Raw genomic sequence first — 21,457 nt, 5'->3', positions numbered from 1 at the left:
TTTTTTTTTTTTTTTTAAAGAATTTTTATTATTTATTTGACAGAGATAGAGACAGCCAGCGAGAGAGAGAACACAAGCAGGGGGAATGGGAGAGGAAGAAGCAGGCTCATAGCAGAGGAGCCTGATGTGGGGCTCGATCCCATAACACCGGGATCACACCCTGAGCCGAAGGCAGACGCTTACTGACTGAGCCACCCAGGTGCCCTGAGAAGGCTTTTTATAGTATTATGGCAACCTGTCAAGAGCACCGTTCTTGGGTGCCTGGGTGGCTCAGATGGTTGAATGTCTGCCTTTGGCTCAGGTCATGATCCCCGGGTTCTGGGATCGAGTCCCACATCAGGCTCCCTGGTCAGTGGGGAGTCTGCTCCTCCTTGTCCCCCTGCGCCTTCCCCAGCTGTTCTCTCTCTCGCTCACTCTCTTCTCAAATAAATAAATAAAATCTTAAAAAAAAAGAAAGAAAAGAACACCTTTCCTTAGAGGATATCATAGGGTGATACAAGAGAATATAGCACAACAGTGAATAGAATGGACTCTGGTGTTAGCTTAGAAATTTACTTTACCTCACTGGTAAAGTAAGGATAGCAATTAATAGAAACTACTTTGTAGGGATGTTTTGAGGATTAAAGAAAACTGTCCATATATAGTATTTAGCGATACCTAGCAAAGAGTAAATAGCCATTCTTTCATTGAAATATTTATTATGTGCATATAATGTGCCATGGATTCTGCAGTAAGAGAGATGTGATGNGGAGGTCCAACTCGTCAAGTATGGCATTCAAAGTCTTTGATTCTTTGCTTAGTTTTTGCCAGGGTTTTCTGTCTATTTTTGATAGTGGGGTGTTGAGGTCCCCTACTATTAATGTATTTTTATCTATATGTCTCTTTATTCTGGTTAAGAGTTGGCTTGTGTATCTTGCTGCTCCCCTGTTGGGGGCATATATATTTATAATTGTCATATCCACTTGTTGGATACAGCCTTTAAGAATAATATTGTGCCTTTCTGTGTCTCTAACTATAGTCTTTAGTTTAAAATCCTATCTATCCGATATGAGAATTGCTACCCCAACTTTCTTTTGAGGTCCATTTGTGTGAAAGATGGTACTCCATCCCTTTACTTTCAGTCTGAATGTATCTTTGGGTTCACAATGAGTCTCTTGTAGACAGCAAATGGATGGGTCATTTCTTTTTATCCAATCTGCAACCCTGTGGCGTTTTATAGGAGCATTTAAGCCATTCACATTGAGACTGAATACTGAGAGATAAGATTTTAATGAAGCCATGTTGCCAGTAAAGTGTTTGTATCGGTTGTGACTTTCTGTTCTGTATCACTGTTGGGACCTTTTTACCTTTATAGAACCCCCCTTAATATCTCCTGTAGGGCTGGTTTTGTGGTTACGAAATTGGTTAATGACTGATGATTATGGAATGTCTTTATTTCTCCATCAATTCTGAATGACAGCCTTGTTGGATAAAGGATCCTTGGCTGCATGTTTTTCTCTGAAAGAGTTTTAAAAATGCCCCCCGAACCCTTTCTCTCATTCCAGGTCTGTGTAGACAGGTATGATGTAATTCTGATACCTTTGCCTTAGTACGTGAGAGATTTCTTTGCCCTGGCCGCTTTCAATACTGTATCCTTGGACCTAATATTTGTGAAATGCACTATGACGTGATGTGGCGTAGGTTTGTCGTGGTTGAGCTTGGGAGGGGTCCTCTCTGCCTCTTGGACATGAATTTTTGTTTCCCTCACTAGATTAGGGAAGTTTTCAGCTATAATTTGTTCAAATATCTCTCCTAGACCTCTCTTTTTCTCCACCCCCTCGGGGATGCTGATGATTCTGACACTGGATTGTTTCATTGAGTCAGTAATCTCCCGTAACCTACATTCGTGGGCGTGGATTTTTTTAAGTCCACCTTCTATTTTCGTTTTTTCTTCTACTAACCCATCCTCCAGTTCGTTAATATGTTCCTCTGCCTCATTCACCCTGGCCGTCAGAGCCTCTAGTTTTGACTGCATTTGGCTCATAGAATTTTTAATTTCTGCCAGATTCGCTCTCATTTCCGCCCTTAGAGATTCTATATTCTCATTAACATTTTCGTTAATACTTTTTTCAAGTCTACACATCATCTTGACCATTGTTACTCTGAATTCCATTTCTGATAATTTGGTTACATCCATATCCATTAGTTCTGCGGCAGAGGCCAGAGACTCATTGTCTTTTCTTTGCTGGGGGGGACTTCTCCTTCTCGTTATTCTCATGAGGAGAGGTTGTGGGGTTGTCCAGATCCGAAATTATTGACCGGGACCCAGGCTGTGCGCCCTTGTTTTATAGGGATCTTAGGGATGCTAAGTACACAGACTTTTAATTTACCCAATAACATTTGCAAACTGGAAGCAGCTTTGGTCGTAGATCCATGGACAGGTGAGCAAAAAGGGACATTCAAGAGGGTCTGGCCTGATTTCCGTAGTCTGTGGGTGAAATGGAAGAAGTCCAGAAAGGTGAAGGGTTTGCTGAAGGGACAAAGATTGGGAGTAGCTGAGCTGGGGCTGTTCCTAGCACAATTGTTGTTTCTGACCACTCCACCATATCTCTCTAACTTGGTTCTGAGGGAGGCTTGCCTTCAACACCCATCTCTCTTCAACTTGGCTTTTAAGTGTGTGTGTGTGCATGCACGTGCATGTGTATGTGTGGATGCATACATGTAAATATAAATTTATATTTATAGACATGAATGGCTGTCTAATATATAGAGAAGCTTAATTTTGGTAAACTCCAATTTCATAAACAATTATAAAAATTGAAAAGATTTGAAAGAATCATGGGACTATGAAATTTGACATTTTCTCACATAATATTTTTCTTGCCAAGTCTCCTAAAATAAGTTTTTTTCTAACATTTTACGCTATACACTGTTAGGTTATTTATGAAGGAATGCCACTGCCTAGAAATGTGAAACTGTACTGGCACTGGGAAGTAAGCCCATGGGAGATGAAAAAGAGAATAATAATGCCATAGGGTAAGCTTATTACAATGGACATTTGTTTTCTCACAAACAAAACTGAAGTTTATATAAACCTTATTAAATGGGGAAACCTCAAGTTTGTTGATTTATTTATTTATTTGACTCTAAGTAGTAATAAAGATTGATTCCTCATTGGGGTGGAGTTTCTTTCTTTCTTTTTTTCTTTTTTTTAATCCTGGTCTTTCATATTAGCCTTTAGCAGAAGTCTATAGAAATGGTAGTCACCATCTTGGAATGGTAGTCACCTCTTGGAATGTTTTGAATACATCTAGATTAAAGCCTTCTCTCTTTTAGGTTTAGTTAGCCACACTTTTACAAATGAGTACAGAGGATTAAAGAGAATGCAAACATCTAACCAAATTTGCCTGAAAGGTAGATTTGTAGATAACTTTGGGGAGGGAAATTTTTTCCCTAGACTACAAATTGATTTTTGTAGTTAAAAGTATCTGTGAAAGGCAAATATTTTTCCAATTTCAAATCAGCTCCTTGAAAGAACACTGTATGTTTTTCTAATAGAAGATGCTCTTTTGAATTTCTAAGTTCAGGAAGAAGAAATATCTCTCACATCATCACACCCTGTCACAAAAATCAGTGCTTAATACATATTACTTAAATGAATGGGTTTTCTTCATTCAGTTTCTTTACTTTCTGTCCTGTTTCCCATGTTGGTACTCTCCAGAAACAGGTCTTCTCCGTAGTTTGTACCTGTCAGGTGGACTAGGTTATGCTGCAGTAACAGACTAGCCTACACATCTCTGTGACTTCACACTCGTGCTACACATCCGTTGTGGGTTGACAGGGAGGCTCTGCTTATCCAGTCACTTGGGGGATTTAAGCTGGTGGAGGCTTCATTCCAACACGTCTTCCCATATCACTGTTGTAAGGAGGAAAGGATATGGCAAATCGTGCTGCTCTTAAACCCTCTACCCAGAAGAGACACTTGGCCATCTCCTGCAGTAGCTAAGACAAGACACATGGCCCTCCCTTGGTCAGATCCTATCGTGTTGCCTAGAAAGAGGATCAGAGTAAGTGAGAGCAGTCCTCATGATTACAACACGATGATATGGTAATAATGGTGATTCGGGTGGACTTTTTCCTGAAGAATTTAAAGTGGTTTCAGTGTTTTTAGCTAATCCACGTTTAAAAGAGAGAGGCAGGTTGCTGGTACCACTGCTCCTAAAGGAAGTAGAAGGACATAAGGGGGGAGAATTAGTGATGTATTTGAAGCTATGGAATGTGCTAGCAGAAATCCTGACACCCAGGCCCCTAGATTCCTGATGTCTTGTCTTCAGAACCACCCTCAAGGACCCGCCTTAGTCTTTTCAGAAATAACTCATTTCTTTAAGCATCTTGAATCCAAGTGTCTGTGGTAGTGGGTGAGTTTGCAATTTAAAGAAGACTTTAGAAGGGTTAGTCTTCTGGAGCAACTCTGGGAGGCTGGATTGTGGAGACTAGAAGTAAGAAAATAAAATTTAGATGAAAGTTGGGCAGGTCTGGGTTTAAATTCTAGTTTTGTCTTTCCCCTCTGAAACCTCAGGGAAGTGACTCCACTTGTCTGAGATTCAGTTTCTTCCTCTGAAAAAGGAGGGCAGTGTTTGGCACCTTGCAGGTTGTGGTGATGAGTGAAAGAGGAAAGGCCATGCAGAGCATGGGGTGATCTGGGAGCAGTTCCGGGAGCAGGAGCTGTTGTCGCTGACATCACCTGCAGCGTCAGTGTTTGGTTTCCTGCATGCAGAGCGCCAGAACAGGCCCAGAAATATTGGGGCACTGTTCCCAAGTGAGGCTGATACTGTTTCAAGATAAACCATGGCTTTCGTGTGTTGTAAGCTACTCTGTAATTTTGCTAAAGGTATCATTAAGTTCTAGTAAGTTCCATCATACGTTTCAGAGCCTCATTTTTGTTTCATTTTCTCCCCCATTCTTGGAACTGCTTTTAGGGCAATGTAGTAGTCATGGTAAGGGTAAGTAGTCACCAAGAAATGACTCAAGTCCAACATTAGCTTCCAGAAGCTTTCTCATTCTAGTTCTAAGAGACCTTTGGATACCCTGTGCCAACGAACCTGTCTGCTGTTATTTGTGGGGAAACTCTTGTCATGGTGATAACAGAGAGGAGTCACAGCCCTGTGCTGGCTACCTTGTTGAAAAGCATAACTCTGCTTTAGGCAAAAGATGGCTGGTCTCGTTTTCCCTGTTTAATGGGAGGCCAGCCTTTGCCAGCTTCATCTGTTGTGGTTCATGTGGGTGGGATCACATGTTTCAGTGGTGTTGCTGAGTGCCTTGTAGGTCTGATTTCACCCTGAGTTTCTCTTTGCTCCACTTTCTTGGGGTATTGCAGATTGAAGCTGTTTGGACCTAAGTCAGGAGGGAAAAAGAAAACAAAACATCATTTTGATTCAACAGTTGCTAGTAAGTACCTGCTGACCAGGAATCCACCACTTGTTTTGACTATTCTAAGCCAAAAAAGAAAATTCAGACTGGTTTATGAGCCTAGATATCATCTGAGTTTTTTTAAGGCCCACAAATAAATCTAATCTCTTAAAGTGTGTACCTGTTTGTAAAGGGACATAAATATTAGGTCAAAATTTGAAATGTACCTAATTTTGCAACTCAAATTCCAAACTAGTTATAACCCTGTTCCTTATATTTTCTTCTAAGTACTCCTGCTGGCTTCTCCCCCTTAACCCCAGCTCCACCTGGCTTCCTCCTTCCCTCTCCTTCTGAGATGCTGAAATGGTTTTATGTATTAGCAAGTCCATTCAAAGCCAGGAAGGTTGATGCTTTTCCTTGTGCAGCTTGAATAAATGATAACAAAACATGACCTTTGGTCAATATGCCCTCCCCAACCCCTTTTCTCTTTTTTTGGGAGCAATATACTGGGGAGAAAAAAAACTTTCAAACACAGAACTTTATGGCCAGAGACAATCTGGCTGCTGGAATAAACAGTCTGCTCCCTCGTTTACAATTCCATCGTGGGCTTAAATCCTGAGAAGCTCAAGGCTGGCCGCAATAGTTCTTGCTTGGCAGCGGGGAAGTCTGCCAACGTCCCATCAGGCTTGTTTCTTAAGCAAAGTTGTATAAGTTAACAGGTTTTATTGTTGGGGGTAATCTGGGGTTGTTCTTACAGGAGGAAGGGACGAGGCCCCCAGAGTGTTTGCCAGCAACAGCCCTTGGCTTTACTCATTCCTGCTCCTCATTAATTTGTGTGAGCTCAGCTCGGATAACAAATGGTGGGGCAGGGGGATCCTATTCAGCCAGGCCTGGCCCTGGTAAGGCCTGTGAGCTAATTGCTCTAATTGAGTGGGAGGGACTGCCTTCCTCTCGATTCTGTGCCTGCCCTGTTTGGAGTGGAATGAATGGAGGCCCCACTTCAGCTCCTGCTGGCAGCCCCTGCGGCCAGCTTGGCCATGGGATCCACTGCTGGGATCCACATCATGGACAGCTCTCTTACAACTGGTACTCTGGTCCTTCATTGTGTGAAGAGGTATTCCAACAGTGCTCATTCTGGGCTCTGCTCTCTTGCTTTCCTTTTGGGTTGAGAAACATTCTGCTATAATTTATATCTGGGAAACAGTGTCAGAAATGTGTTAGTGTTCTACTCTGGATGGGCAGATCATTTACAACTAGCACAATATATTATCAATGAGCTGCTCTTTAGGACCTGCTATATAATAGACATGTAATGAAGCATAGGAAACATGGATTTCATTTCCAAGCCCCGGAAAGGAAAATGGTTTCAGAGTGGAAAATCCACCCCAGGTGGGGGGCGAGGGGTGAGGGTTTGGGGGACATGGGTAAGGTCTGTCTCTTTAAGACAGACCAGGAGGAAAACCAAAAGTCATCAACTCCGAAAGTAACAAATGAGAGCCCAGAGCTGTGGAGCTAATGTGCAAACTTGTTTCTGTCCTCTATGGCGCCATCATTTATTCAGGAGGTAGAAGCAGAAGATGGGGACTTGCATTTGCTTGATACTCAATTATACATTAGTGTACATCACTTGGCAATCTGTTCATATCAATTTAATTGGATTTTAATATTGCCTCTGATCTTGTTGTCCAATTAACAGTACTGGCTGGCAATAAAGCAGAACCACACACTATGTAACACCTTTGATCCCTGCCATATGGAGCTCTTCCATTGATTACCACATTTTCAAAAAATTTCACTCTCTCAATATGGGCTGTGATAAATGGGAGAAAAAGCACATCCCTGATGTGATAAAAATTTCACTTCAACTCGCAACTTCATTTATTTTGTTGACATTCGGCTCTGATTAAGAACAATAAAAAAATCATGCCCTGAATATCATATGCAAATACAACCCTGGGCATGAATCTAATCATGCCATGGGAGCATTACCATGACTAGCCTGGCATCGGCTCAATTTTTTTTAAAGTGACAGCATACACTTCTGGGCTCGCTGTGCAAAGTAGTCACCACCACTATGTCATTTAATAAACATCTGATGTTTCGGTTCCCACCAAGGCATGAAGAAAGCATTTGAATTTCTGCCTCTTATTATGAGGCCTCTGTGTTCAGGTGATGTCTTGCATTGACCCTCCCCTAGCCCCATTCCCCTGTTCCCTGCTCTAGGAGAGGCAGGCAGCTGGGAGCCTGGATGGGGTGAGGTTCCTGGGTGACCCATCAGGCTTCTGTCTCCTCTCGGGGACACCCCTTAGAATGGGTAGGGGGATGGAACTTTGGTTTGTAAAGAGCTGCAATGCCAGGGACAGGACCTGCTTGCTCTAGAAGCTGGTGAATGTGTGTGTGCGCCAGCTTCCTGTTTGCCTCTTGGAGTTATGCAAGCAATTACGGCTTAATGCCCTGGAGACACTCCCAAATGACAGGATTAACCCCCAAGGGATATAGGCTTCTGTTGTGAAGGATTACATCAACGTTCTAAAAAGCCCTTCCGCAGCTCTAAGGAATCGCTGATCCATTTCAAGCCTCGACAGGAGGTTGCCAGTGGCCAGAGCTGGGAAACGCCAGAGAGGCCCCTTTCTGCTCTGTGAGTTCTGCTCTCACACCCTTTCCAGCTTGTCCTACTCTGGGAAGGACTCCATGTGCCATCTCTGTCGGTGCTGCTGGGTGCTACCCAGTTGGTACTGGGGAGTTTGACTCCCAGCTTTAGAGAGGGCCGGCCACCCCAGCACTCTCACAGGGACCTGGGAGAGGAAAATGGTGGATAAGGTGGCTATGGCTAATGGCAATGTTAGTCAGTGCTCACCTGGAGTCCTAGCAACTTTGGAATGTGGGAGGGGCCTAGGACTGTCGGTTACACATGTCATAAATTATTTCTTGACCATTAGCAGTGTTTCTGTTCTTCATAACTGTTCTTCAGGCATATTAAATCAGCAAGAAGGAAGAGCATGCTAGGACATCTGGGGCTGCCAGATAATTCAGTTAATTTCTATTCCCTTGAACCTGGAGGTGTTAATTTGGAAGCACAACAGAAGAGTCTGAAGAATGCTAATACGTCATTTGAATGATTAATGCAATCAGGGGGATTGGGGGGACCTCTGTTTACTCTTTAATTTTGACATGGCACAGCAAGGAGGAGAGTGGCTAATTTTCCAAAGTTAAGGGCAAGTTGGTTTCATTTCAGTCACGTGGCCTCAGCTGGGGTTTGGGGAGCTGGGGTGACTCAGAAGGGCTGTATCAGGCAATGGGGGCCAGTTTTGTTCATATAATGGCTACAGCCAGGAAAACAGATGAAATTGTTTGTGATCTGATGAGCCCTGTCCTCTTGGGTGAGGAAGCTCCCAGAAGCTGCTGGGAACAGCAAACAGAAGGAGAAAAAAGAAAGAAAGGAAAAGAGAGAGCCTGGAAAAACAAAGCTGAAAATAGGTGATAGCCTTATAACGTACATGTATTTTTATCTGACATTTCCAAATTGAGTGGCTTTCTTTAAAAGAAGGAAAATATTTCCAGATTTATTTAAATGGAACCTTATTAGGGAAAGCTTAGGACTGAGCAATTATTTAAAAATATATTTTGAGGAGAGACACAAAGGAAGATATTTAATTCTTAGCAAACTGTAGGCATTTTAAAGAAGACTTGTGTCTGTTTCATGGCCTCTGATTAGAGGCGGCTATGAGAGTGATAACAGGAAATTTCAAAGGTACGTCCCCCCCACCCACCCAGCCAGACACTGTCAGTAGTATCTCCTTTTTAAAACAAAGGACTTATTGTGAGAGTGAAAGGGATTTGGCCCCAAGCACTAAACAAATTCTAGAGAGCAGAAAAAACCCTGTAATTATGTTAATAGTAAATTAATGTTTTGCAATTTACCCATATCACCTCAGAATAGGTGTTGTTCAAAAGTACCTATCGGAAATATTGGGCAGACAAGCTGGAGAAGGGAAGAAGTCAAAATGTTTAGTTCCCTAGAAAACCTCGTGTTTAATCTACAAATGGAGCTTCCAGTGCCAGAAATACTTGTTTTCCTGAGATGCCGCCTAAACACCACTTAGAGAAGTTGGGTCGGTGGGCCACCCTCCTGAGAGCCTTAGGTGGTTTGGACTTCCCCTGTCTGGAAACAACTGATGGGCAGTAGTAGATGGAGGTAGGTTTCCATCCAGAGATGGAAACGATGTCGTCACAGGTCCATTCCTCAAGTAACACAGTGGTACCTCCCTTCGTGACCCCTGCCTTTGGCTTTCAGTCTTAGAGGAACCACGGGGGGTCAGTTCAAATAGTGCCCTGTGTTGAACAGACCTCAGTTTTGATTTTCATGTAAAGGTTTCTCAGTACATATGAAGTTCTTTGCGAAGTCCAACGTTTAGATTAATAAACACACTGAGGAGCTATAGATGCCAGGAAGTGTCCTGAGCCCTTTCTGGAACATAACGTTTTTCTTGATTAATTCTCAAAACAACCTTTTTTTTTTTTTTTAAGATTTTATTTATTTATTTGACAGAGAGGGACAGAGGGAAAGGGAACACAAGCAAGGGGAGTGTGAGAAGGAAAAGCAGGCTTCCCTCTGAGCAGGGAGCCTGATCCAAGGACCCTGGGATCATGACCTCAGCCAAAGGCAGACGCTTAATGGCTGAGCCACCCAGGCGCCCCAGTTCTCAAAACAACCTCGAGGAGTAGGAGTTACTACCTGTATTTTACAGTTGAGAAAATTAATGCCAAGTTGCTTGCCTAAGGCCCCAACCGAAGGGGTGCACATTTTCTGACCAGGCTGTTCTAGGCACAGTTGTGAAGTGGGCTGGTTCCCTTGGTACCCCCAGGCATCTTGCACATTTTCTCTTTCTCAGCGATGCCTTCAGGCATCCAGTATTTTTTTTTTTAATGCTCTATGTTTTTATTAGAACCTACTTTCAAGAAAAGATATATTAGTCATGTATTCTTTAGTATGAATTTAAACCCAAGTCAGAAATGATGCTGGGCTTTTTTTTTTTACATGATTTTTTTGATTAATTCTCAAGGGATCGCAGTATTTAAAATTTTATAACTAATAATGGAATAAAATATACTACCTGCCTTTTAAAGTAGGTGAGGCATTAATGAGTGGGAACAATTGGGGCAGATTGCCTAATCTTTCAGGTAAAGTAAATGTTGGCCTTTTCTGCCATATTACAGCTTGGAAGCACTCTAGAAACCAGCATTTCTGATATGTCTTATAATGGATAATGGAAATTGTTTTAAATAAAGCACCAGACTAGGAGAATGGAATTTTTTTTTTTTTTTTTTAAATCACCAGGGGCGCCTGGATGGCTCAGTTGGTTGAACATTCCAACTCTTGGTTTCGGCTCAGGTCATGATCTCAGGGTCGTGGGATCGAGCACTGAGTGGGGCTCCATACTCAGCGCAAAGTTGGCTTGAGCTGCTTTCTCCCTCTCCCTTTAACCTCCTCCCCCACCACTCTCATGTGCTCTCTCTTTCTCTCTAAATGAATAAGTAAAATCTTAAAATAAATAAAAATAAAGCACCAGATTAGGAGTGAGGAAGCCTGGATTTCAATCCATGTCACTATGGGACTGGAAAGTGAAAGGGTTGGATCATAGCAGTTTTCTCCCTACCTCCTCATTCATAACAGATATCGTTAATTAATCTTGGGGCTTTATATGATCAAACCTGTATGCTCTTTGGAATCTATCTCCGCTGATCCTCCAAGGAGCATTATTTATCATTTGCAGTTGGCACTCCAGATGAAACCTATTACCACCCAAGGGCTAGATGGTGTCCAACATTTCTTCCAGTTAAACACTGTGAGATCTTCAATCTAGGAGTGGAACTAGGCTCATGGTTTCCAAACCTGTCTGTGCATAAGAATTGGGGTTTTTGTCAATATACCTCTTCAATCAGATTCTCTTAGGAATGAAATTTGAGAATCTGTATTTTTATAAAGCTCTTCCAGTGATTGTGGTGTAGCCAGTGGATGGACATTTGGGCACTGCCGCTTCAGATTGTGTGATTTAGAGTTCTGTTTATTTTAATAATGGAAATCGGCAAGTTGAAATCGTTGCCATTTCTATCAGAGCCTCATGAATTGACTTTTAATTTGCTAAAAAGTTTTGATGAATTTCTACTTTTAATTTTTGCTGTTTTATCAAGCTTCTAAAGAGTACCATGGAAGTGCTCCCCTCATCTGGACTTGTAGAGCCCTGTTCTGATTGGGTTCAAATATTGGACTCACAAGCTTATCAGCACTGTGGCCTTGAACAGGTCATTTAACATAAACAGGTAATTTAATCTTTCTTCTGTAAAATTGAATGCCTACCATGTAGAGTTGTCAGGATTCCAAGATTCTTTTATTTCTACTTGATGTTAACAGCTTTTGAGCACCTACCATGGACCAGGTGGTATAAAACTGAATGGAGAGGCAAGATGAGTAAATAGAATTATGGTTTCTGAAAGTCGTCAAAAACAGTGTTTTACTTTTCTTACCATAATCCCAGTGTTACACTTGGGCACATGGGTATACACAGACAACTGAAACAAACATTTCACAACACAGTGTCCTTACTATGTGTAATGCACCTTGAAACTTTCTGTTCCATTCTATTAAACAATACTGATCATGACCCCTACATTAATTTCATGGGCCACAAACGGGTTATTACCTGCATTAGACCACTGTGTTCCTCAGTACTTCTACTAATCCCTCACAGTGACCATCCCACCCCTGAGTGTATACTTCCAGTGATGAGAAACTCCTTGAAGCCAGGAAGAGTATCTCTCAATTCACTCTAGCAAATATTAACGGAGCATCAACCATTAACAGTAATCCACTATCTTCATGCTTCATGTTTTATCTATAGTCCTGTAAACTAATTATTTGGAATGCTGATTGGGTTTCTGTATTACCCTTCTGCTGGTCCTGTGGCTGTCCAGGACCTACTCTTTTGCTTTCTAGTCCAGACTGTGAAATCTTCATTCTTATCAAAACTCAGTTGTCCTTTCACCCAGTGTTGATAAGCTAATTACAGCCAAGAGGTTCCTGACTGACAACGACAGGTGTTGCCTTGCATTTTAAGAGCAACCTTTGAAGGCTAAAACAAGGAATTTTTTTTTTTTTTATTTAGACAAAGCTAGTGAAGAGAGAATTTTGGTCATGACAGAATTTTGGAACCGTTTGTAACTGTCTCTACACTTGGGAACTAGAACCAAGAACTTAGACCGAATACGTAGCTGTATACTGGTCTGGTTGGACTGGTGCGGTATCCTGTCATAGTTCCTCTGAACATTCCAAAGTATAGGCAATGCTTCCGTGAGGTATTTGAAGGTAGATGAGAGGATAGTTCACATATGCATTCCCAAGTGTGAGACATGATCAAGAGTAAATTCTTGCATGAGGATGGCATTAGTAATCACCCCATAATTCATGTTTGAGGCAAAGACAATGCACTAATGAATGGGAGCATCATGTCTGAAACTCAGATTTGTGCCAGGTTAACATAAAGTTTGGATTTCTTTGTATTGATTAAATTAATTGTTAATCGAATTAGTTATGTTGCCAGTTAAGCACTGATCCAAAAGAATTTCCAATTAAAAAAGTCACATATAAGCTTGCTGATTTGATTTGGAAGACACATAATGTCTTTGTTAAGCCATAGGAAGTTTTATGATGCCCTCTTCCTGGTGGTAGGGTGTAATGGTCAGCAGGATTAACTCTTTAATTCCGAAGTCACATTGCATTACCTGAGGGTAAGTGGGGAAGAAGAGGAAAAATACACATAGACAAATATCTTCATATAAAGTGCAAAAGGAGAATGGGAGAGAGAGAGAAGTTATAAATAATACCTTGAGAGACATGATGGACCTAGGGATTAACTAGGCTGTACACAAACAAAAGTGTCAACTACATAATATATTTAAGTAAGAACTGGTAATAATAAAGAGTTGTGGTTTAAGGATCAGCCAGCTGTGTGACCGGCGGCAAGTTAATTGACCTCTTTGAGCCAGTTTCATCATTTAGAAAAATAAAAGGGTTAGACAACAAGATTTCTCTCCAGGTCCTTTCTGAAGCTTGAAAATGCTATTATTATAGGGATTTATACAAGTTACACATCAGTGAAACATTACAATGCCTTCTAAATTCATAAATTTATCCATTTAACAAATGCGGAATAAGGGCCTACTGACGTTTTAGCTCCTCAACAAAATGACAAAAGTTTCTCAGCCATTCTCACTACTACTTGGCTCTTACACCTTTCTGAGCTCAATCAAACCTCAGGCCACAGCAGGCTAAGGATAGATTCTGTCACAGGAAGAAGGCAGGGTAGCTTGACGATTTCATGCCAAGCCTAAATAGGGCTACAAACATCCCACTACCTTTTGCTTCAGAGGAGCAGTAGCCAGAAAGGATCTTCCTGCTGGCTTCCATGGGGCAGCTGTTGACTGGTAGGTACGAGGGGAAGAGGGAGAGGAAGGTCAACCTTCTCAGGGGCCAACCAGCCATGTAGATCAAAAGCAAACAATGACTTTGGTAAACCCTAGTCTTACCAATGTTGGGAAATGAGATTCTTATGTTTTATCAACTATGCTGTGGGGTCAGTAGGTCAGAGTTAAAGGGAGAAGAACCTGGAGGAAAAACCAATTATAAGACATGAAATAATATGGATCTATATTGGAGAAAATGCTAAAAAAATAACTGAGAAAGTGTAGCATGAAATACTTAACAAAAACATGAAGAAGAAAGATCATGTAAGGCCAGCTGAGTTTGCAGTCTTTCTCATTGACTGTGCCTGCATATTTTAGGATACTGCTTGCAGCCTGTTGCCTTAGTATTTGTTTTGTCTGTTGTCTAATTTTACCTCTAGCCATTACTACAAAGCTTAATAACTTCTTTTTAGAACTGATGAATTGGGGGCACCTGGGTGGCTCAGTCGTTAAGCATCTGCTTTCGGCTCGGGGCGTGGTCCCGGAGTTCTGGGATCAAGCCCCGCATCAGGCTCCTCTGCTGGGAGCCTGCTTCTTCCTTTCCCACTCCCCCTGCTTGTGTTCTCTCTCTTGCTGGCTGTCTGTCAAATAAATAAATAAAATCTTTAAAAAAAAAAAAGAACTGATGAATTGTAGGATGAAAAGTGTAATGTATATTGTATCATAATTGCTGTAATATAAAATTAATAAGTGTGTAAATAAAAAAGGTATCTTGATTCTTACCTGAGTGACAAACAAATGTAAGAATAAATTTGAATTTCTCAAAAGCTGGACTCTTTGTCTGTTATGGCAAAAGTTACAGGTTACTCCAGGTCATATAATTTATTTGATTTAAGAATTTTTAATATACTGTAAGTGAAGAATTACATATAAAAGTACACAATGATAATTGTAAAGTTTAATTTTTAAAATAGAAAAGGCTATTTTTTAGAACAGTTTTAGATTTACAGGAAAATTGAGAAGATAGTAGAGAGTTTTCCTAGCTCCCACATCTACTTTCCCCTGGTATTCACATCTTCTATGTAGTATGGTGTATTTGTTACAGTAGTTGAACCAATATTGATACATTATTATTAACTAAAGTCTATATTCATATTTTCTTACTTTTAACAGTGTCCCCCCCCCTTTTTTTTATTTTTCTAGGATCTCATCCATGTTGCCATCATATATGTAGTTGTTGTGTTTCCTTAGGTTCCCTGTCTGGCAGAGTCTCAGCCCTTTCTCATTTTGGATGACCTTGAAAGTTTTGAGGAGTACTGGTCAGGTATGTTGGAGAATGCCCCTCAATAAGAATTTGTTTGATGTTTTTCTCATGATTAGATTCAGGATGTGGATTTCTAAGAACACCACAGAGGTAAATTGACATTTTTGTCACATCATATCGTATCAGGGGTACATACTGTCAACATTTATCACGTTGATCACCTGGCTGAAGTAATATTTGTCTGGTTTCTCCACTGAAAAGTTACTCTGCACCCCTTTCCATACTGTAATTTTTGGAAGGAACTCACTATGTGAAGCCTACACTTAAGAAATGTGAAACTATGCTCTACCTGCCTGAGGGGCTAGTATATATAAATTATTTACAATTCTTTTGTGTAGGAGATTTATATATTATCTCTAGTTTATTTCTTTATATCAGTATGTACTCATTTATTCTGTACTTTGGCTTATAATCCAGTACTATTTTACTTATTTTGTTGCTCAGACTGTTCTAGCTTTGGCCATTGGGAGCTCTTTCAGTTAGCGCCTATGTTTTTTTGATATACCTGCAGCATAGTTTCAGGTTTCTTTTTTTTTCTAAGCACTTCTTTACTTTTTGACACTACAAAATGCTCCAGGCTCATCCTGTATATTTCCTGGCCATTCATAAAACTGACCTCTGTTTTGGAGAATGGTATTGGGAATCAAGATCTGAGTGGTAGGTGTGCTCATTGCTACTGTGCCATTTTTGATGCTAGGCTCTCTGAGCTTGCAGAACAAGGAAATATATGTGTGCATACTAATCCATATATGTATGAACATATCAATGTTTCTAAACGTAACCATCTATATTAAGTCAAATACAAGTTCATAATGATGTCTTCAACTCTAATCCATTACCATATACATCATTCTAGTCTTCATTTCTTATCTGTAAACTCCCACTCCAACAGTGAGAAACCTGGTTCCCACCATTCACTATCTATTTACTTAATTGTTCAATTCCAGCGACGCCTGGGTAGCTCAGTCGGTTAAGTGTTTGCCTTCGGCTCAGGTCATGATCTCGGGGTCCTGGGATCAGCCCCCGTCTGGGTCCCTGCTCAGTGGTGAGTCTGCTTCTCTTCCTCAGCCTCTGTGATCTCTTTCTCTCTCTCAAATAAATCAAATCTTAAAAAAAATTGTTCAACTTCAATATACATGTATAGTAGTATCAGAATTATTAACCTGTATCCCTGTGGGACATAACTTTATCAACTCGAGTACAGTGCTTATTATATACAGTTCCTTTTTGCCTGTAGTCTTAAAAACTCCATTAATTTCCAAAGTTGCTTCGGTCAGCACCTTTCCCTTCTGCCTCCTTCAGTGGTATTGTTTCATGCATTTATAATACAGTTAGATTCTTTTGTCATAGTCTGTATCCATCTTTGTGATCACCTGACCTCCTAAGTGATATTTAAAATTTTACATACATTAAGTTTCATACTTTGTGCTGTACATGTTTATACGTTTTGACAAATGCATAATGGCACGTATCCACTAGGACTATATCATACAGAGAGATTCACAGCCCTAAAAAATGCCCTGTACTTCACCAATTTAGCCCTCTACTCTTTCTCTGAACTCCTGGCAACCACTGATCATTTCACCGTCCCTGTAGGTTTGCCTTTTCCAGGATGTCTTGTAGTTGGAGTCATTACAGTATGTGACCTTTTCAGACTGACTTCTTACACTTAGCAATATGCATCCAAGTGTCATTCATGTCCTTTTTTGGTTTGGCGTTTATTTCTTTTTATTGCTGAGTAATATTTCATTGCGTAACCATAGTATACCACCATTTATTTATTCATTGAGGACAATTTAGTTGCTTCCAGTTTTGGGGGATTATGAATAAAGCTGTTATAAACATTTGGGTATGGGTTTTAGTGTGCACCGAAGTCAGTTTGGAAAATATCTAGGAACACGATTGGTGGATTGTATGTTAAGACTGTGTTCAGCTTTGTAAGAAACTGCCAAATGATCTCCCAAAGTGACTGTATCAGTTTGCATTCCCATCAATAATGAATGAGAGTACCTGTTGCTCTGTGTCCTTGCTGGCATTGGTATTGTGTTTTTTGACAATAGTCATTTCTGATAGGTGTTTAGTGGTATATCATTTAACACGTAATTCCCTAATGACATATGATGTTGAGCATCTTTCCATACAGTTATTTGCCATCTGTATATCTTCTTTGGCAAGGTATCTGTTCAGATCTTTTGTGCATGTAAAATTGGATTTTTTTTTCTTGTTGAGTTTTAAGAGGTTTTGCACATTTTGGATACCAGTCCTTTATCAGATACGTGTTTTGTAAATGTTTTCTCCCAGTTTGTGGCTTGTGTATTGATTCCGTTAATGATGTCTTTCACAGAGCAGAAATTTTAAATTTTAATAAAGTCTAACTTTTCATTCACAGACTCTGCTTTTGGTGTTCTGTATAAAAATTCATTACTAAACTTAAAATCTCCTAGATTTCCTCTTATGCTTTCTTCTAGAAGTTTTATAATTTTGAAGTTTATAGTTAGGTGTCTGATACATTTTGATTTAATTTTTGTGAAAGATGTTAGGGCTGTGTCTGGATTCTTTTTTTTTTCCCTTTTGTATATGGACATACAACTTATTCCAGTTGCATTTATTGAAAAGACTAAACTTTATTCATTGAGTTACTTTTGCTCCTTTCTCAAAGATCAGTCAACTAGATTTGTTTGGGTCAATTTCTGGGCTCTCTGTTGTGTTCTGTTCATCTTTGTATCTGTTCTTTTGCCGATACCACACTGTCTTAATTACTGTAGCTTTAAGAAGAATTCTTTACTTTGTTGTTATTCTTCAGTATTTTGTGGGATCTTCCAAGCCTTTTGGCTTTTTACATAAACTGTAGATCCATTTTGTCAATATCTACAAAGTAGGTTGCTCTGTTTCTGATTTGGATTGTGTTGAATCTATTTATTGATCAAGTTGGGAAGAATTGACCTCGTAATCTATGAACACAGAATATCTCTCCATTAATTTAGCTTTCCTCTGATTTCTTTTATCAGAGTTTTGTAGTTTTCTGCATATAAAACTTAATACACATTTTGTTAGATTGTGTATTTCATATTTTTTATGATATTGTAAATATTTTATTTTTGTTTTAAAATTTCAGATCTCAGTTGTTTATAGCTGTTATATAGGATAGCAACTGAGTTTTTAAATTTACTTTGTATTGGTTGTATGACAACTTTACTTTAATCATTTATTATAGGAATTTTTAAAAATGTTTTTAAGGATTTTCTTCACTGGCAGTCATGTCACTTGCAAACAAAGATAGTTTTTATTTCTTCCTTCCAAACCTTTATACCTTTTATTTCCTTCCCTTGTCTTGTATTCGCTAGGACTTCCCCTGTGATGTTGAATGGAGTGGTGAGAATGGACATCCTTGCTTTTTTGTGATCTTAGTGGGAAAGCATTTACTTTCTCACCATTGAGTGTCATGCAGCTGCAGGTTTTTTGGTAGATGTTCTTTATCAAGTTGAGGCAGTACCCCTTTATTCGTAGTGTGCTAAGAGCTTTCATCACGAACAAGTGTTGGATTTGTCAAATGCTTTTCCCACATCTATTGATAAGATTGTATGTTTTCTTTTACAGCCTGTTGACATGGAGGATTATACTGATTGATTCTTGAATGTTGGGCCAGCCTTGCATACTTGGAATAAATCCTACTTGGTTGTGATATATTATCTTTATACATTGTTGAATATTTGCTAATATTTTGTTGAGAATTTTTGCATGTAGTTTATGAGAGATATTGACCTTTAGTTTTCCTTTCTTGTAATGTCTTTGTCTGGTTTTGGTATTAGGGTAATGCTGGCTTCACAGAATGAGTTAGGGTTTTCCCTCTGCCTCTCTTTTCTTTAAAGATTGTGGAAAATTGGTATAACTTTTTTTAAATGTTTGGTGAAATTCACCAGTGAAACCATCAGGGCATACTGCTTTCTCTTTTGGAAAGATATTAACAATTTATTCATTAAACATTAGACTATCCCAATTATCTGTTTCTCCTTGTGTGGATTTTTTTAGCTTGTATCTTTCAAGGGTTGTTCTGCTTTATCTAAGTTATCAAAGTTGTTGGCATAGAATTATTCATAGTAGTACTTTATTATCCTTTAAATGCCCTGGTATTAGTAGTAATAACCCGTTTTATTTCTGTTATTGGCATTTTGTGTCGTCTCCTGTTTTCTTGGTTAACCTAAGCGATAGGTTTATTTTACTAGTCTTTTTAAAGAAACAGCTTTTGGTTTCATTGATTTCCTCTCTCTCTCTCTTTTTTTTTTTTGGTTTTCAGTTTCATTGATTTCTGCTCTAATTCTCCTTGTTTCTCTTCTTCTGATTGCTTTAGGCTTAAGTCATTCTTCATTCTGCAGCTTCTTAAAGTGAAAGCTTAGATTGTTTGATTTTAGATCTTTCTTCTTCTCTAATATTTGCATTCTGTGCCATAAATTTGCCAGTAAGCACTGCTTTTGCTGCAACCCACAAATTTTGATAAACTGTATTTTCATTTTTGTTTGGATCAAAATACATTTTAATTTATCTTGAGACTTCCTCTTTGAGCCATGGGTGTTATTTAGAGGTGAGTTGTTTCAATTACCAGTATTTTTGGATTTTCTGGGTTTCTTCTTTGATTTCCAGTTAACTCTATTAATAGTCTGAGAACATGTTTTATATGATCTTTGTGTTTTCAGATTTGTGAAGGTACGTTTTATGGTCCAGAAAGTGGTCTTTCTTGGTGAATGATCCATGTGAGCTTGAGAAGAATGTGTATTCTGATATTTTGGAGTTAAGTATTCTATAAATGTCAATTAGATCAAGTTGATTATAGTATTGTTCAGGTCAACTCTGTCCTTAGATTTTGCATCTATCAAGTGAAAAAGAGGTGTTGAAGTCTCCAACTATAATAGTTGGTCTTTTTCTCCTTGTGATTCTGTTTTTGCCTCATGTATTTTGACAGTTAGGTACATACATGCTAAGGATTGTTGTATCTTCCTGGAGAATTAACGCCATTATTACTATGCAGTGTCCTCTTAATTCCTGGTAATTTTCCTTGTTGTGAGGTCTGCTTTGTTTGAAATGAATATAGTTACTCAGCTTTTGTTTTTTATTAGCGTTTACTTTTAACCTGCATAAGTTTTTATATTACAAGTGGGTTTTGTTGCAGACAACCTACAGTTTTGTGTTTTTTTAAAAAATCTACTTTGACAGTCTCTATTTTTTATTGGTATATTTAGATGAATATTCACATTTAAAATAATTTTTGATAGAGTAGGATTGACTTCTATTTCTTGCACGTTTATTGTTTTTCTTCCCCGTCTTTTTCTGCTCTAATTTTTTGTTTTGATTGTACACATTTTATATGACTCATTTTGTTCTCTTATCAACTATACTTCTTTAAAAATTTTTCCCTAGAGTTTACAGTACACGTTTACAACTAAATTTAACCTCAAATAACATTATGCCACTTCACTTATAGTGCAGATACTGCGTAATACAGTATTCCTGATTCTTCCTTCCTGTCCCTTATGACATTGCTGTCATTTATTTCACTAGTCCATATGCTGCAGTCATCCAATTCATTGTTACAATTATTCATTAAAAAAAAAAACGGTTATATTTTAGATCAGTTAAGAATAATACAAATAAAAATATCTTGCTTTCATTTATTCCTTCTTTTAAACTCTTCCTTTATATAGATGTGATTTTCTGACCTATGTAATTTTTTTCTTGAAGAATTTCTCTTAGCATTTCTTACGGGGCAGGTTTGGCAATGAATTCTCTCATTTTTTGTTTGAGAGTCTTATTTCTCCTTCACTTTTTTTTTTTAAATTTATTCATTTGAGAAAAAGAGAGCAAGGGTATGAGCAGGGAGGAGGGGGGCAGAGAGAGGGTGAAATAGACTCCCAGATGATCAGGGAGCCTGACAGGGCCCAATCCTAGGACCCTGGGATCCTGACCCAAGTGGAAGGCAGACGCTTAACTGACTGAGCCACTCAGATGCCCTTTGTTGGGCTGGCCGAAAAAAGGGGCCAAGACACCCAAGATGGCCGACTCTTCCGCCAAGATTTAAACCGACCCCCAAGATGGCCGAATCTCCCGCCAGAATTCCTGGAGCAGCCACGTCAACCCCAGTAAACCGAAACCAAAGCGGGAAACCAAAACTCGTCCTACTGACTTTCCTCACCCCCAGCAGTACCCAATAAAACCCTGCCACGACTCTCCAAGACAGACTTTCCCCCACCCCCAGCGGTGCCCAATAAAAACCCTCGCTGCCCTGCCCTGGGC

General features: G+C 39.5%; 1 protein-coding gene across 4 annotated transcripts in view; it reads left to right on the top strand.

Moving 5' to 3' along the window:
• The window catches only part of LOC117801975, a 222,874-nt gene that overhangs the window by 194,987 nt on the left and 6,430 nt on the right, over positions 1-21,457 (top strand). For 2 of the 4 annotated variants that reach the window (XR_004624907.1, XM_034659173.1), the window contains one exon: positions 15,100-15,172. Coding sequence is in view for 1 of the 4 variants with exons in the window: in XM_034659173.1 (XP_034515064.1) it covers positions 15,100-15,172 (73 nt within the window). In the remaining 3 variants the exon portion in view is untranslated. Of the gene's footprint in view, positions 1-11,401; positions 11,710-15,051; positions 15,173-21,457 lie in introns of those variants that run through there. The other 2 variants (XR_004624905.1, XR_004624906.1) reach the window with 2 other exon arrangements.

This window comes from Ailuropoda melanoleuca, chromosome 4, assembly GCF_002007445.2.
Source record: "Ailuropoda melanoleuca isolate Jingjing chromosome 4, ASM200744v2, whole genome shotgun sequence".
NCBI lineage: Eukaryota > Metazoa > Chordata > Mammalia > Carnivora > Ursidae > Ailuropoda > Ailuropoda melanoleuca.
Note: the sequence above shows the minus strand (reverse complement) of the source record. Positions and strands in the feature narration are given on the sequence as shown.